Source organism: Cyprinus carpio, chromosome A5, assembly GCF_018340385.1.
Source record: "Cyprinus carpio isolate SPL01 chromosome A5, ASM1834038v1, whole genome shotgun sequence".
In the NCBI taxonomy this organism is placed as follows: domain Eukaryota; kingdom Metazoa; phylum Chordata; class Actinopteri; order Cypriniformes; family Cyprinidae; genus Cyprinus; species Cyprinus carpio.
In genome coordinates, this window is record NC_056576.1 from 23,377,042 (window position 1) to 23,394,094 (window position 17,053).

The window sequence follows — 17,053 nt, forward strand, 5'->3', positions numbered from 1 at the left end:
TACATACAAAACTGGCTGAGCATAAATGCTTAACTAGGCCACCAACACCAAATAAAGACCAACACAACAACATACACGCAACCCTGTACTGCTCAGCATAAACTACATTTCCTTCAGCTTAGAAAAAAGGGTTTGTGGTTACCTCATGACTGATTTTGTCCAGTGAAAGCCATTACTTTGCACATTATTTTGCACTGCATTTCATTTTCCTGCATCAACAATGTTTAAAGTCAAACATTGGCTTTCAGCTATCCAGCTGCATCACCTGCAGAAAGTACATTCTATTTTTTTCCCCAAGGCTGAAGGACATTTAATTAAAAGACTGCATCTTTTGCATAAAATGGTGTATAGGTTGCATGTTTCTTACAAACAGTATGATAGGCTACAGTCAAAAGCACAGAATTTAGAGTCTGGCCTTCACTTTCTTTGAGTGCTGCACATTGAAAAATCCATTCAAAAATTAGGTCCTTTATTCTAAAGTTAGTCAACGGACAAGGAAACATGTCAGGACTGAGGATCAAGCATAAATGTCTGTCCAATGTCCAAACATATTAGAAAACTGACATCAGTCTCACAGAAGTCTTTCATTGAACCCGGAATGTGAGCATATAACATTCTGTATAAAGTATATGGGAAATCTTTCACAACCCTTTTGAGTTGTTTATTCAACAGACATTGTAAATATATTAACAGCAAATTCTGTTGATGAAACAGTTTGTGACAATTCTTACTGATGATTTGTGAAGAGCTTGATATCTTAAAGGTCACTTGCTTCAAATGACTAGAAAACTTGATAGCTTGCAGCAAATGTATTTTTATTCAGAGGTTATTCCTAAAATATATGCAGAAACTCACTAGTGGAATATGCTGATCGGGCTGAGAATGGCCAAGGCTGGTCTTTTCTGCTTGTGTATGCTGGTTAGGATCTGTCTGTGACCTCCACATCCTTGAGATCTCACATCTAATAACTGCACTGATCAAACTGATCTCTACATGTATGCAGTTTTGTGAAGGAAGTAGTCTTGACCACATGTTCTCATTTTTCATTAACTAAACAAGCTAGAAGCACGTTTCTTTTTGACACTACTGCATGAAACCCACATATTAGCCAGATTATGGTGTCAAAACAACAAAAGATTCACACACAAAAAAAAATCTGTATTGTAAACATTGGTTCTTACATTGGTTTTTGTGATAGTCTCTGCCGGTTCCTGTCTGCCGTGCTGCTGAGTGGTTTGTGATTGTAGCTCCATTTAGCTTCGCTTTTCTGTTGAATCTCTATATTACAACCACTCTCTGTTGTTTAAAGTGATACAATATAACTTAATTCCCAGCATATCTCTGATATTATCTATCAAACTAAGCTGATTAATGTAATTGTTCGCTTTTATTCTAAAACCACGAGTGCAGCACGTTAGCATTTGTTAGCCGGTTAGCTAGTCATTCGCGTCTATTGATGTTTTCTTTTCTTTTTTGTCACTCTGATTCTTTTCTCTCTCGCTTCGTTTTTTTCTACGAGTTCATCAAACAACAGTGATAAGTCAGAATCATTCATCAATCACAGTGAGTAATGGCTTCTTCTCCTGCTATTGTTGTTTGCACCGCTTGCCACATGTATAGTTTATCTCTCTCTGTTGGCGACGAGGGATTCAAATGTGATAAATGCAGAGAAATAGTTAGGCTGACAGAGAAGATTTCAGAATTAGAGACATGCATCCTAACTTTAATTGAGGACAGTAAGAATGTGAGGGGTGTAGATACAGCTTTGGATGCGACTAGCTCAGGGAGTCCTGTACATTATTCGGTTCCGGTTACAATGCCTCTGCAGCAAGGCGACTGGATGACTGTAAGGTGGCATAGTCACAGGTCAAAACACCGCTCTTCCATTCCGATCAAAACATTAAACTATTGTACGGAACATGAAAATAGAGACACCAGCCACCATAGTTCAATGTTTACAGGAGCCAGAGCGTCTGACATCTTGGCAAATTTAAAAGTGCTGGCTAATGCTAAACATAAATTCAGTAAGATTGTTATTCATGCCGGTGCTAATGATGTTTCACTTCGCCAGTTGGAGATCACTAAATATAACATTAAAGAGGTGTGAGAACTTGCAAGTACGATGTCAGACCCTTAATGTGCTCTGGTCCCCTCCCTGCTTATTGGGTGATGAGATACACAGAAGTTATCACTCAATGGCTGGATGTCTAAGTGGTGACCGCAGAATAACATAGGTTTCATAGACAATTGGATGGGTTTTTGGGGCAAACCTGAATTGTTGAAAAGAGAAGGTCTCCATCCCTCCTGGGGTGGTGCTGCTCTTCTCTCTAGAAATATGGCACATAGTCTCAGTGTTTGCACTTGACTAACTGGGGCCCAGGTCAGAAAGCAGACAGAATGTCTAAACCGACCACATGCTAGCCACCTCACGTCACAGAAATCAGTTAATTCTCAGCACATAGAGACCCTTTCACCTAGATATCACACTATAGAGATAGTGTCTGTTACCTGAACTAGAAAATACAAAAAACCGTCCAACCAATTTAAGAGTAACAATTTAATTGATGTTCAACAAATAAAAGAAATATATAATACAGAGAAACAAATTATAAAGCTTGGCTTATTGAAACATACAAATTGGAAAAACTAACGGAATGCATAGTCGATATAAAAAGCTGGATGAAGAGTAATTTCTTAAAAAACAGAGGTATTAATTATCGGAACTAAAACCTCCGCATGTAATAACCTAGAACACTGTCTAACACTTGATGGCTGCTCTGTCAATTCTTTGTCATCACCTAGGAACCTAGGTGTGCTATTTGATAGCAATCTTTCCTTCGAAAGCCAAGTTTCTAGCATTTGTAAAACCGCATTTATCATCTCAGAAATATATCTAAATTGCTATCTATGCTCTCAATGTCAAATGCAGAAACGCTAATTTATGCGTTCATGACCTCAGGGTTAGATTATTGTAATACTTTATTGGGTGGTTGTTCTGCACACTTAATAAACACACTCCAGCTGGTCCAAAATGCTTACTAGAACCAGGAAGTATGGCCATATTAGACCAGTTCTGTCAACACTGCACTGGCTCCCTATTAAACATCATATAGATTTTAAAATCCTGCTAATTACTTATAAAGCCCTGAATGGTTAAGCACCTCAGTACTTGAGAGAGCTTTTATCGTATTATAGTCCTCCACGTCAGCTGTGCTCTCAAAACTCTGGCAATTTGATAATACCTAGAATATCAAAATCAACTGCGGGCAGCAGATCCTTTTCCTATTTAGCACCCAAACTCCGGAATAATCTACCTAACACTGTTTGGGAGGCAGACACACTCTGTCAGTTTAAATATAGATTAAAGACCCATCTCTTTAACCTGGCTTACACTTAACACACTTACACATTTCTATTTCTCAAGTCCGTTAAAGGATTGTTAGGCTGCATTAATTAGGTTAACCAGAACTAGGAACACTTCCAATAACACAAGATGTACTTGTTACGTCGTAAGAAGAATTGCATCTACGCTAATATTAGTCTGTTTCTTACTTATTCCAAAGTCCCTGTAGCCACCAGATCCAGTGCGTATCCAGCCCAGATGGTGTATCAGCACCTAGATACGACCTCTACAGCCCCGAATTTCAGCAGAGACCAGGACAACTAGATGATCCCCAGAGACAGATACCCAGTGAAGACCTTGTCTCCTAGATAGCCACGGTTAGACCACAGAACCAGATGAGCCCTCTGCACAATCTAACTTTGCTGCAGCATGGATCAACATGCTGGTTCGTTTGGCCGAAGAACTGGCCACCCGACTGAGCCTGGTTTCTCCCAAGGTTTTTTTTCTCTAGTCGGTCACCGATGGAGTTTTGGTTCCTTGCCGCTGTCGCCTCTGGCTTGCTAAGTTGAGGACACTTCATTTCCAGCAATATCGTCGACTTGATTGCACAGATACTATTTAAACTGAACTGAGCTGGATGATGACATCAATGAATTCAATGATGAACTGTCTTTAACAGAAAATTTAGTGTTTACTATTGTCCTTTTGCATTGACACACTATTTTCCTATTTTGATACTGTAAAACTGCTTTGACACAATCTGTATTGTTAAAAGCACTATATAAATAAATGTGACTTGACTTGACTAAACACTGCCTCACAGTGGAAGGATTAGGAGAAAACGAAAAGTTCGTCCAAAAAAAAATTTAAATAGTGTCTACATAAGTTTATCTCTGCACTACACTTTAAATAAATACTATGATTTGATTATGCATGCTAAAATTGTTACACTAAAAATAAATCTATATTAATAGAAAAATTGTCTTTTAGCCTTGTTTGAATGAATGAATGAAATGGGCATAGGCGAAGCATGTGTAAGGCTCGGCCATGGGGCCTTGGGGCAAAAATGTTACCAAATTGGACAAAATTGCCCCTGCACAATTAAATTAAATCTATTACGTATTTTGTGAACAAAGTGAAAATGAATGAAAAGTGCATTACAGCATTAAATTAAGATCAGCTCGTACTGAACCATATTTCTTTTTACGCATTTTTACAGTGTTGTACATTATAACCAATCACACATTCTTCTGTTTAATTTAAGAATGCAATGGCCAATCAGAGCGTTCAGACGAGTCATCACAGAAATGTCGTTCTGTTTAGTGCACGCTCTCGCTTACTGAATTTTGCTCTCTTGCGAATTCTCTCATAATAAACAACAAAGTGCACTAGTGCATATGTACAAACAATATAAGTAGGAGATTCATTTCACAGTGTGAAAACGTGTTTTTCAGTGACTTTAACAATAGTTTTATTGAGTGAGAGAGAGAGAGAGAGAGAGAGAGTTTAAACTTACAAAGTTAGTGATAATGTTCTACACTCACTTTCTGTATATAATTTATTCGCTTTGAAAGAACTAGTAGCTACATTGGCAATTTTGCATATCAAAACAAAAATTTATCATAAAGTGTGTTTAAACCTATATAACAGCTTGCAATATATAAATGAGCCGCAACATTTCAGAGAAAATGAGAGATTGCTGCATAAATCCTTGTTATAAGGGCCAGTCATTTCTAAGCTCACACCAGCCAAGTGGCAATTGTCAGTTTAAGTGCAGAAATGGATTGAGTTTTGGTTGGCAGCATTTCAGTGCCCACTCTAAAATGGCCTGTCAAGAACACTGACAACCTGACATGGGTCTGATTAGGAGTGAAGCTGTGAGCATATACCATCTTAATGAAAACTCCTCTCAGGAAGGGACTTTTGCTTTTTCCATCCCTCCATATTTCAAAATCCATTTATGAAGTTGACATATTTGTTTGGGTGCTATTATACTCTACACATCTTTCAAACAGCTGGAATATGTTTGAAAGATGCCATGGCAGTCCTGACTCTCATGATGCCCTTTGCAAGATCAGACCTGGGATGACACTATTACCTGTAGAAATCCTTATAAATCCTTGATCGAAATTATACAAAATTTAGATACAGAGAAATGGACAGATTAATCTAAATGCTTAATTCCAAAAAATCAGTTTAATGCAATTTATTCATTTAAAAATGCCTGAAAATGGCTTAAATAAAAAAAAAAAAAAAAAAAAAAGATTAAAATTTCCTATTAAATGTGTCAAAATTCGGTTTAGACACCTACAGGTAGAATATTTACACTGCAGTTAATTCAACCAGCCAACTGTGTTTGTGGGGATGTAATGTGTGGGTGTGTGTGATTGTGTGCGTGTGCGTGTGTGTGTGTGTGCATGTGTGTGTGTGTGTGTGTGTGTATTCACGGTTATCTTGCCTGACTCAATCTCATGCTGAGAGTCAAACAATTGACCACAGGACACTAATGAGGTCCAGATCAGAGCCAGCTCAACATTCAACACCTTCACCCTCCACACCACAATAGTCTTACCAGCCACAACTCCTTTACTGAACATTTCTAGAAACCTAAAACTAACAAAACTGAACCAGTCTTCATTGAAACTCATTCAACCTTCTACAGGGAGAGAAAGATTGCAAAAAGGCTAAAAACTTAAAACTATGACAACTAGTATCTGGTTATGGTCCCTATTAAAGTGTTTCTCATGTTATCTTATTGCAGTTATAGTATAACTGTCTATTATCTAACGCTTCATAAAATAACACTACTGGTCAGATTCCTGAGAGGTCAACTAATGCGTTAAAATATCAAAAAATTATGTAATTTCTTCCACATGCAATGTAGTGTGCTTGAGAAACACTGAAATAAATAGGTTTCAGTGCTGGAACTATTGGTTGTTTGGAACTATTGGCTGCTCCATGACACTCTTTGCTTCTGGATTCCTCAGTTCCTATGGAACGGCTCTGATATGGATAAAGACATCACTAGTGCTGTAACTGAATAAATTATTAATATATATATATATATATATATATATATATATATATATATATATATATATATATATATATTTTTTTTTTTTTTTTTTATATTTTTTTATACATTTAAAATCATTGTATGGCCCCCTTGTAGGTCTGTTGAGGCCCCCCAGTGGGAGAACCAGTGCTCTAACCCCAATTAACCCAAAACAAACTGCACTTAACAGACCTAAATCTAAATTTGACAAAACACAACTCTGTAGGCCTATTAATTTTATAATGTAACTTTATCAAATGTTTGAAAGTTCAAAGTTTAAAGTTCAATTAAGATAAATGCAAAACAACAGGACAAAAGACACAGAGTGTTTCAAATATAATGTACATAGTAACAGGGGAAGAAAGGCATGGTGCACTCATGAGATTAGAGGCAAAGGCTGATCTGACGGCTTTGTGCAGATCAGATCCAAACAGAATATTCTCTTATATAACGGCCCGGGAGCTAATCCCTCAACACCACTGTACTGCAGTTGTTCTTCACTCACTATAACTGCCATTACAGGCCGATTATGGCCATCAGCAACACATTTCAATAGATCAGTGGTTCTCAATTCCAGTCCTTGCGTACCACCGCTCTGCATATTTTGCATGTCTCTCTTATTTAACACACCTGATTCAGATAACCAGCTTGTTAGAATAGAGCTCCATGCATAAAGTGTGTGTTTCGACTGACATGGTCCCTACACTGTGTTCATTACTCCCTGAGCATGGGAAATCCGTTGAGGTTTACTTCACTTCGAAACATTCATTCACGGATTTGCGCTACACCACGGCCTGCAGAGTCTTCACACAGAGATGAAACTTACTAGAGAAGTGTGAAGTGTGACATAATACCTCTGTAAATAAATACAATTTAAGTTCACATCTCACACAATTTAATGCCCTATGAATGGAACGTGTCTGCTCCCTTTGAACTAGAATGATGTAGATTAATGAAGTTTTAGTCATGTGAAGAGATGCATACAAAATGTGCAGAGCAGTGGTACACGTGAACTGGAAGTGAGAACCACTGCAATAGATAATTGAAAAGCATGGATTCAGCTGGTGCTCACACACACTGATTTGAAATAACTTAATCTGGGGTTATAAAGTAAATTAAGCCAAGCAGCAGTTGATAAACAAATCATCCACACAACATGATAAACAAATATAAAAATAAAAAATATTTGGAATTTACTTCACAGTTGAAGAAGCACAATGCAAAGGACACCTGTAAATAAAATGAATCAGACTGATCTATGCAGTTTTCATATTACAATGATTAGACCACTTAGGATCATGTTTTGCAGGGAATTTAGTAATTCAGCTGAATTTCCCATGACACACTGACCCACATACACAGGGGGCTTCTTAAGTAGCCTACATCAAGGCTGACTCCTTTCCATCAACATTATAAGATTTAGCTTTCATATCCATCTGAACCCACTGTTATACATCAAAATAATCATCATCTTATGTAAAAAGTTTATCTGTTTATGTAATAAGAGCAATGCTTGTAGCCACCCATTGTGTGTGGCAGCAGCAATTAACAAACTGTTGTGAAGGTACCAGTCTTCCTCCAAGAACAGCATCGCTTTTAATAGCTTAAACAAAGAACTACAAGCACTGCTTTAATTCAACGGTAACATATTGAACCTTTAAAGATCTCAGATAATGAAACGCTCGGTCTAACACTGTGATACTGGTAACATGAAAACTAACAGACTTTAAACTCACCTCGAACATTGGAGATGCTCCTTTCTCGGGCAGTGTACATCCCAGCAGCTCGGCGAGGAACTTTGCCATATAAATGTGTGTTGTGTGTTTCACCGGTAGATTGAAGACGCCGCGGGTGGCTCCTGTTACTCTCACGAAAGTGCCCACAGGTAGTCTTGTTCCAGCAGCGGTTTCCTACAGCACAACAGACCGATTTTTCGCTCCTTGGACTTTCCTTTCAGCATTTCTTTGACACTGAACTCATAGGATTCATTGTAAATGTGTGACAGCTCATTGTCTTTGTCTAGTCAAGAGCGCCTGTGTCTGCATAGAGCGGCTCGCGAGCGCAGTGGAGTCGAGCTCATTTAAAGCAACTTGAAATCCTTGCATATGGGAGGGAGGAACCGGCGAGGGGACTCCAGACTCTCAGATGTAGCCTAAAGCCCCGGCAGGTTGTCTACTTCTTTCTGGAATCTCAAATACATTTGTGGCCTGTTATTATATCTAAGTATCAATAGAATAAAGCCCTTAGCCCTCAAAAGTGCACTCGGCTTAGTTAGATATTTAGGATTGTACATTGCAGACCATGTTGCATGCAAATTAGTGATTTGTATAATTGTGTTAATTTTGGAGTAAATGAGTCCAATTTTATTTCTTTATTTTTTTATTATTGAGTGATTTTTGCCTAGCCTAATGAGTAGGCTATGCATCGTTATTCATAATCGACTCATGAGTCGATTGTTCACAAGTGAATCCTTTGATCCGATAGATGATTCGTTCAAAATTCAGTTTGTCACACAACAACTCACTGACCATTATTAGTCTTTATGACTTAAATTTCAGCCTGTTTCTCATGCAAAGTCATATAGACTACTTTTCTAGTGCTTTTGTGTGAATTTCGAAGTTGCAGTCCCCAATAATTCTGACTGCAAGGAAAATTGCAGATAAAATTTATCTTGTCTTAAACAGAAGAAAGTCACAGATATTTGGAATGACATGAGTATGAGAAAATGATGACAGAATTTTATTCTCAGGTAAACTTTCTCTTTAAGAATTAATACTATGTAGAATGATGGGCAAATTAGGCTAATGAATAAATATTAGAGAGTTATACAGATGGAGCATGATGTGGATAAGAGATTCGGTAATTATGTTAATAATGTATGCGATGAGGAAATGATAAATAGCATTATTTGTATAGTGGAATATGAGGTGCTGAGAGGTTGGCTTGCATTCAGACATAATGCTTTGATGTTGTAATTCAACAGCCTGCTGAAGCGGGACCTGATGGAAGCAGAGAGCAGTCCATGGCTTGAGTGACTAGAGTCTCTGGAGATCCTCTTTCATCATGTCCAGGAGATGACCTGAATGTGTAAAAACCTAGAGTGAAAATCCTACTGTTAAAATCAAATGTGTTACCAAATGTGTCCAGAGCTTTTGAACATAGACTGATGGACTGGTGAACATACATAATGCAAACAGAACAGCAGGATAAAGAGATTCGCACAGTCTGTCCCTGGCATGAAATCATAATTCACACTTTAATGTTTACCAAATGTGACTGAGAATCACAAATTAATCGTTGCCCAGGTCCAAGCTCACATGGGCAGTGGGTGGTCATAAGCAGGTGTGCGACAGTGAGAGCGCTGGCAGGGTGTGATTAGGCACATTTGATGCGAATTGTGTTTTGCCATCACTGTCAGAGATCCAGCATCAAATGTGCTCTAAGGCCAGAACTATACTGCACCTCTAAACAAAACTTCACTTTATATCTGACATAAGGATGCTTTCTATTACATTTTGTTTATTCCCTTCTGTTTTAAAGACAGCAGCACTGGAGCTGCAGGGTCTTTGTGTGAAACCTTATGATCATGTTCTCCAGCATGATTTGAGAATGGAATTCAATGAAAAAAAAACACCTCTTAGTAAAGGTTAGGGGTACAAGGTATCTAATTCCGACTAATCCTTCATTCACTCTTATACCCTATGAACAGAGTCCCATCTGTTTGCTGTAACCTTTCATGACCAGAGTTTTTTTTTTTTTTTTTTTTTTTTTTTTTTGGATGGGCATGTGTGGCTTGATGACAAAAGAGGGCTTTAAATTCCTTTTCCATGTGTATTTTAGGGATTAATGTTAAATTTTCTATAAACCTGTGAGGACGTCCTGTCAGTCTGTTATAGAACAGCTATCAGTCATATGCTTTATGTTAAGAAATGACATAATTAACACTAAAGCTATAGAAACATTTTGTGACTGTTGGATTTGAGAAATGTGTTTATGTACGAAACTGTCATATATTCGGTGGATGTGTGAATGTTTTTTAGTGTCATAGGTAGGTATCCAGCTCGCTGTCAGACAGCTCGGTCATGTACCCAGCTTTTAATTCTCTGGTATCCAAGCAGCTGAAAGAGGTCTCCATGGTAATACTGCATTTGCTTTCTTGTGACATTGACTGTGATAATACCAAGAATGCACTGTTCTTTAGAAACACACACAGTTCCTTAGAACTTCAGTTACACTGTGATTTATTTATTTATTTATTTTTCAAAGAATTTGTATTTAAAATTTGTTTAAAGTTTGATACACGGCTGTCTGGAATACAGCTGAAATTATCATTGATTAATAGCTTGTCCTGTGGTCAAATATTTTTGTATAATATACAGTAATTGACCATTGCCCTCACACATATTAAAAGAATTTAATCTTAAAATATTGTCTGTGCACTTATGTGGCAAACAGTTGTAGGTAGGATGTTTTTCAACTGAACCCCTGTGGCCTAAATTATTTACTTTCATCACACTAAAAATTGTATAAAAGCTATTTTCACTCAGAAATTGCTAAGAAATTTTACAAACTACAAAGAAAAAGCAAGTAACACATTAAATTAAAAGTGAAATTCTGAAGTATAGCAAAACTGAAATATCATTTTCTCATAAAACATACTCCAATAATCGTTTTATTTACCTTCAAAAAATTATTCATAAAGTACATTTTTACAGAGATTTCAAATTAAGATGGTAAGCTAACCTTTCAAAATATAATGAATTTAGTATAGTTTGTATTGTTTCTTTTCTTATTCTTATCACATTTTTTACACCGTATATGTTTTACAATCTTTAATATATATATATATATATATATATATATATATACACACACAAATCTAACACACACATTTTTTGCTTTTATATTTTTATTATTATTATTTTTTATTATTATTTTTATTATTATATTTAATTTTATATTGCAATTTTCCCCTCATGAAACCCCAGTGGTTTGTGAACCATATTTCAAAAGCCTAAATACAAACTGAACTAAAAAACATCAGAATGAAGGAAACAACAAAAACATTTTTTTAAACATAATTGTCTTTAATTTTCGTCCATGTGTGTCCTGTCTGCAGGGTCTCCAGTGAGTGGGTCTCATAGGAGGGAATGGGCCGTGTAGAGACAAGTGCCCCTCTGCTTTTCATGTGCAGGTGGCCTGCTGTTCAGCCGGCTGCTGCTGACTAATTACACAAACACATATGCACACACATTGACTAAACCTCTCAACATTTTAAGCCTCATTTCAGTTCGCTTGACTGAAATGGTCATCCAGTGTCCCAAGCATTGCAGCTGATAAGAAGACAAACTGTACGTGAGCTCCAAAGCGTGCAGTGATTTTAATAAAGGGGTTTTAGACAGATTCCATGTTGTGCCCTGAAGATGCTCCATATGGTCTCACAGCTGTAGGATGCAGGATATCATGTCTCTCAGCACACAGACTGACCCCCTGCTATAAAATCTCTTCAGGGACGAGTTCAAGAGAGTTTAAAAAAAAAAAGGATGAAAGGAAATATCGAAGGCTTTCACTTCTACATCTGCACAAGGCAGTAAAAACCTGTCATGTGGGAGATTGTAGAGATAAACTCAGACATCCTTCTCTTTCTGACTTTCTCTCTTGCTTTCTCATCCCTCACATCCCGCTGAGATGCTTAATGCTGCTGCAAAGTGCCTGACACTTACAACGGCAGTTCCTTTTCTCTTTCTATCTCACAACTGCGGATATGCTGTTTGCCAAACTGGCATTGGGATAGGCCCATAAAGCAGTGGTGACTGCAGCAATGACGCTGCAGTGCAGCAGCACCTGATTTATTGCCCCCAGCTGCTCAGGATGAGGGCAGGCCCATTAACAAATGAGCTTTAATTCACACAGGCAGTTCATCCCTTTCAAACCCTGCACCTCTTGCTTTCTGTTCACTAGAGCTATAGAGATGGCACACATTTGGGCACTGAGCAAAGACAAACTTATAGGTTTTACACTGAATGTAAGGGGCAAATGAAACCACTGGGCAGAGCTTCTTTGAGGTTTTTGAATGTTTGCATTCGCTGTCAGCTGTCAAGCTTTGCTCTTTTTTATCTATGAATTTTGGCAGCTACATTTTTTTATCTTCACTTTCATACCGATAAGCCAAGTGTGAGCAGAGACGCAGGGTGTGTGTGAGAAAGAAGGGGAAAAACATTATTAATATTAATGTAGCCAAATACCCACATCCCAGTCCGCACACACTAAGATAAACATGCATACGGCACGCTTCACATCTGTGCTGCATCTCAATTTATTTCAATAATTCAGAGACTTACAGCCCACATCATCTGCAAGGTTACTTCCAATGCATCAATGAGTAATGTCAAAAACACATCTGTGGAGGGAATCAGGGATACAGATGCAAACAATTGACCATAGAGGAAAACACCTCTGATGTCACCTCTGATGGCCTCCTAACTGTGGACATTTTATAGTTTATACCGGGGGGGTTTAAATATTTATTAGAATATAAAGGAAAGTGTATTAAATATTACACAATATCTTATTAAGAGAACATGCTATTATCTAAATGGCGTTTATATTATAATTGAACTAATATACATATTTAGGAAATACTGTCTTTGTATGACGCTATGTAAATAATAGTGCATACAATGTCATGAAAGGAGAAATGAACATTCTCAACAGAATAAAATATATTCAAAAATGCACTGAATTCAAAAAGTTAACATTTTAACTTCAGTGGCCCTTAAAAATGCATTTTGTGAAATCTTTTTTTTCCCTCTCTCTCTCTCTCTCTCTCTCTCAAAAAAAGTTAGGCAACATTAATGAATGTAAACTTCAGTACCTACAGTATATAGAAATTTTACACATAATTCAATTTTTCAGATTAATAATGGGTTGCTAAATTCATTAATACTAATCCTGACCCAATCCAGAATACATAGAGCCTTCATATTTGCCGCCAGCTTCTCAACAGTTAGAATATCAAGTCCACTAGCTCTGCAGCAAATGATTAACCCTCCTTTTCTCACACTCACTACCTTTGTTGGCTTGATATAAAAGCTCCAGGCCTTGACAGCTTCAAACAACTGGGGAAATAGAAAGAGCTCTGCTAGTCCGGTCAGGTCGTGGGTGATAACATGGCTGTTATTTGGAACCATTCTGAGCAAAGCTTTGAGGACTCTGTGGGACCCTCTGGAGATAGTGGTATCTTAGTTCAGCAATTATTACCAACTGGTTCTGCTACCATACAGCCTTCATGCCACTGACAGTCTGCATCAGTGGATTAGCTCTGGAATAGTCATGTAGGGATAAATATGTATTTCTAGAGTATTAGAATGTAGATTCTAAACAGACATCACAGCAAATATCTGTAGTATGTGCTCTACAGTGCACAGGCAATAATCACCACAGATCTGACTTCAACAGACTCTCCCCGATGAGGATTTGATTTCATCTTGCACGGAGGTAAGAGATTGTGAGAAAAAAAAAAATAAATTGTGAGAAATGGGCTCTGGAAATTTTTTTTAATTTAACCACAGAACATTCTACTGATCGTATTGGATTAAAGGTTTTTAAAATTCTATGAATTAACCACCACCAATAATCTATCTCTATTAATACTTTTATTTAGCAATGATGTATTAAATGAATCAAAACCTGAAAAAAATGTATAACCAATAACAAAATATTAAGCAGCAAAAATATAATACATAATCAGCGAATCTCTCTCTCTCTCTATATATATATAATGCACTTGACAGCTGTTATCACCATTCGCATTCATATATTTTCTATTCACAGAAAATACTGCTCTGCAGCTTTTGTCACCATTTACTTTTATAATAAAAAAACAGCAGTGTAGACATTCAGCAATTAATAACCCCTTTTGAAGAACGAAGCTACTGAGTTCCATTTGTTCCAGTAAACCTTCAATATTTTCATTTTATTCTTCACAACTGTCAGAGACATCGTAGGACACATCGGCTTCTGCCATTGCCATATGTAACATCATTCCACAATCTATAATTAGAAATACACAGAATACTACTGAGAAAGATCTAAACATTCCCTCAATATGTGTGACACTGTTATACTCCCTCTCCAGGACTGTGGTTCCGTTATGGCTTGAACTTTTCTAATTCTGTGTTTCTGCACTGCTGGCCTCTCTATGATCAGATCTAAACCATGTCTGCTGCTCACTTAGACAGCAAGGGATTTGCCTAGCCTGCTAATGCAGCCTATGCTCCTTAAAGACCATCTCTGCAGCCCTCTCTCCTCAGCCGCTCCTGACGTGTAAACACTGAAGGGCAATTAAGAGCCACTCTACGAATTACAGATTATCAGGACGGGAAGTAGATGTGATGCTGACATACTTCTGTCACATTTCTGGCTCAGAACAGCGGGACAGCAAGACGTTTTCTTCCATTTGATGGACATTCTGGTGTGGTCACATTATTACGGCACATAACTTTTTCTCAAGAACCAGACAGAAAGATAAAGAGCTGTCCACTGCCATGAGATCAGATGATCCAGTGACACCTCCAAAGCAGTTCTTAAGGCTAAAGAGCCTATCCCTCAGACCTTAGTTGTTATAGATTAGCAAACGAATTAGGAAACTTCCACTTTTAAAACAGTTTTGCCCTACTGCTTGTGGCCTGGATACAATGTTAATCTTATAAACCTCTACAGTTAGTGCTGTGACAGTGAAATGAACTAACCTGAACTTGAACCTGTGTGTGGTATGGAGTGTGTGGCCTGACCCCGGGTCATCAGGGAAGGATTATGTCTCTGTAATCCATTCCCTTCAATGAAGAAGTTATTACAATGATTTTCACTTTAACTTTCATGAAGGATTAATCTCTCAAGAAATCAAAAACACTCACTGGATACACTTTAATATTATGTAACAGGGATTATAATCAGAATAAAACACTGTGGGCTTGTTTGTACATTGATATGTTGGCGACATATGACTGCTGCCTAGTTGCTGTTTTTAAATGATGGAGTTACATGGAGTTTATGACCTACTGCAGCCATACAGCAGGAGGCAATCAATATATTTTGGCTTTACTTTTCAGACAAAGGGTTATCCTAGAACTGGGGTTGCGTGAGTTGTGCACTCAGTGCTGGGTTGTATCAGAAATGGATTATCCATGAAATTATCTGAACATTATTTATTTGAATCAGAAAGGGCATCTGGTGTAAAACCTTTCAGTGATCCAGTAAATCACTGAAAGCAAATAATAAATCTTTCCATTTCACACAAAGTTGTCATAGATTTATCATATTATCATCATGTTTTCAATCTGTGCTTGATCATTCTGTCAAACAGACTCTCATCTTCATTTCTTAATCCATTTCGCAAAGAAGCAGCAAGGATTGACCGTCACAGCATCTCCTGCACTGCAGTAATCAATCACAGAGGCCATGCACAGACACTATTGCTACTGTTGCACAGTATAATTGAGCTTAACAGCCTTTACTGACTAGCAGAAAGACATTATGTGAACAGTCATATATGTAAGTGTTCAGTGATATTATAGCATTATGCTGCTATAATGCTGAACAGTTCTGTTGAGTTAGCACAAAAACAACATGCCAGCAAAAAGCAATGTAATGGGCTGCCAAATATGGCAGTAAGGGTATTAATGAGTTATTTGAACAACAGTTTAACTCAATGTTTATCAGGGAAAAAAGCCAACTGGAATTGTATGTAAAAGCAAAGCAACAATGCTTCATTTTCTGTCAAATATATAAGGTACATATACATTCAGTATGCCAATATGTCATCTGTAATGAGGTATAATCTCACAACAACAACAAAACAAATAGCAAAACAACAGAAAGGCTTTGAAAGCATGGGTATGTTTTTGAATTTGAATGCTTTTGGGTATGTCACTGTTTTGTATGGAATAAATGTTATACTTGAATAGCGTGAACAGATCTCTCCTTAAAAAGGCTTTACAGAACATTTAATTAAGGCAGACATTTTGAATAATATATACATTTTTTATTTAATGCTTGTAAAAATTAAAAGCAAGAAGAACAAATGTAAATATGCCATCAGAGGACCACAACGCCGGTTAAACTGTACAGCTTTATTTGACGTAGAGATGAGGGTTATACGAACCACAACAGGAAGACAGATGGATGGATAAATATTGCTCTGGTCATGCTTATAATTTTGGAGTGTGTTCAGCAATCGATTGGTTTTCAATGGAACAAAGCTGCTACTAATAAATGATACAGATGATCTATTTAGACTCTCCCCCTCATTGTGATGGTTTATTGACTTTGCCCTTTTAAAATAAAAAATTAAACATAATTTGTGTTCTCACTCACAAAGGCTTTGTGCAGGTGTGTGTCAGCATGTAATAATGTGATATTTAGTTGTACAGTCATTTGATAATGAGAATGACTGACTGTTAGTTGCTAGGTTACTGTTCCATTCTGTAATTGGCCACTTTGATTGAAATTCCATTCAAAACAAAACAAAACAAAAGGAGCTGTTCTGCCGCTGCCTCCCAGTATTCTGTTTGGGACTGTGTTGATCTGCAGGGACTGAAAAGGCTCATAAAAACAGACTGTTTCTCCTCTCTCTCCTTCTTCTTCTCTTTTTTCAC

The 17,053-nt window shown here is 37.3% G+C and overlaps 1 protein-coding gene across 1 annotated transcript in view; it reads right to left on the bottom strand.

The window, feature by feature from the left end:
- LOC109090787 (ras-GEF domain-containing family member 1B-A-like) overlaps window positions 1–8,492 on the bottom strand; it is a 64,403-nt gene extending 55,911 nt beyond the window's left edge. Inside the window, exon 1 of the mRNA XM_042756580.1 lies at window positions 8,135–8,492. Coding sequence (XP_042612514.1) covers window positions 8,135–8,203 — 69 coding nt within the window. The 5' untranslated portion in view covers window positions 8,204–8,492. The remainder of the gene's footprint in view (window positions 1–8,134) is intronic.
- Between the last annotated feature and the right edge of the window lie 8,561 nt (window positions 8,493–17,053).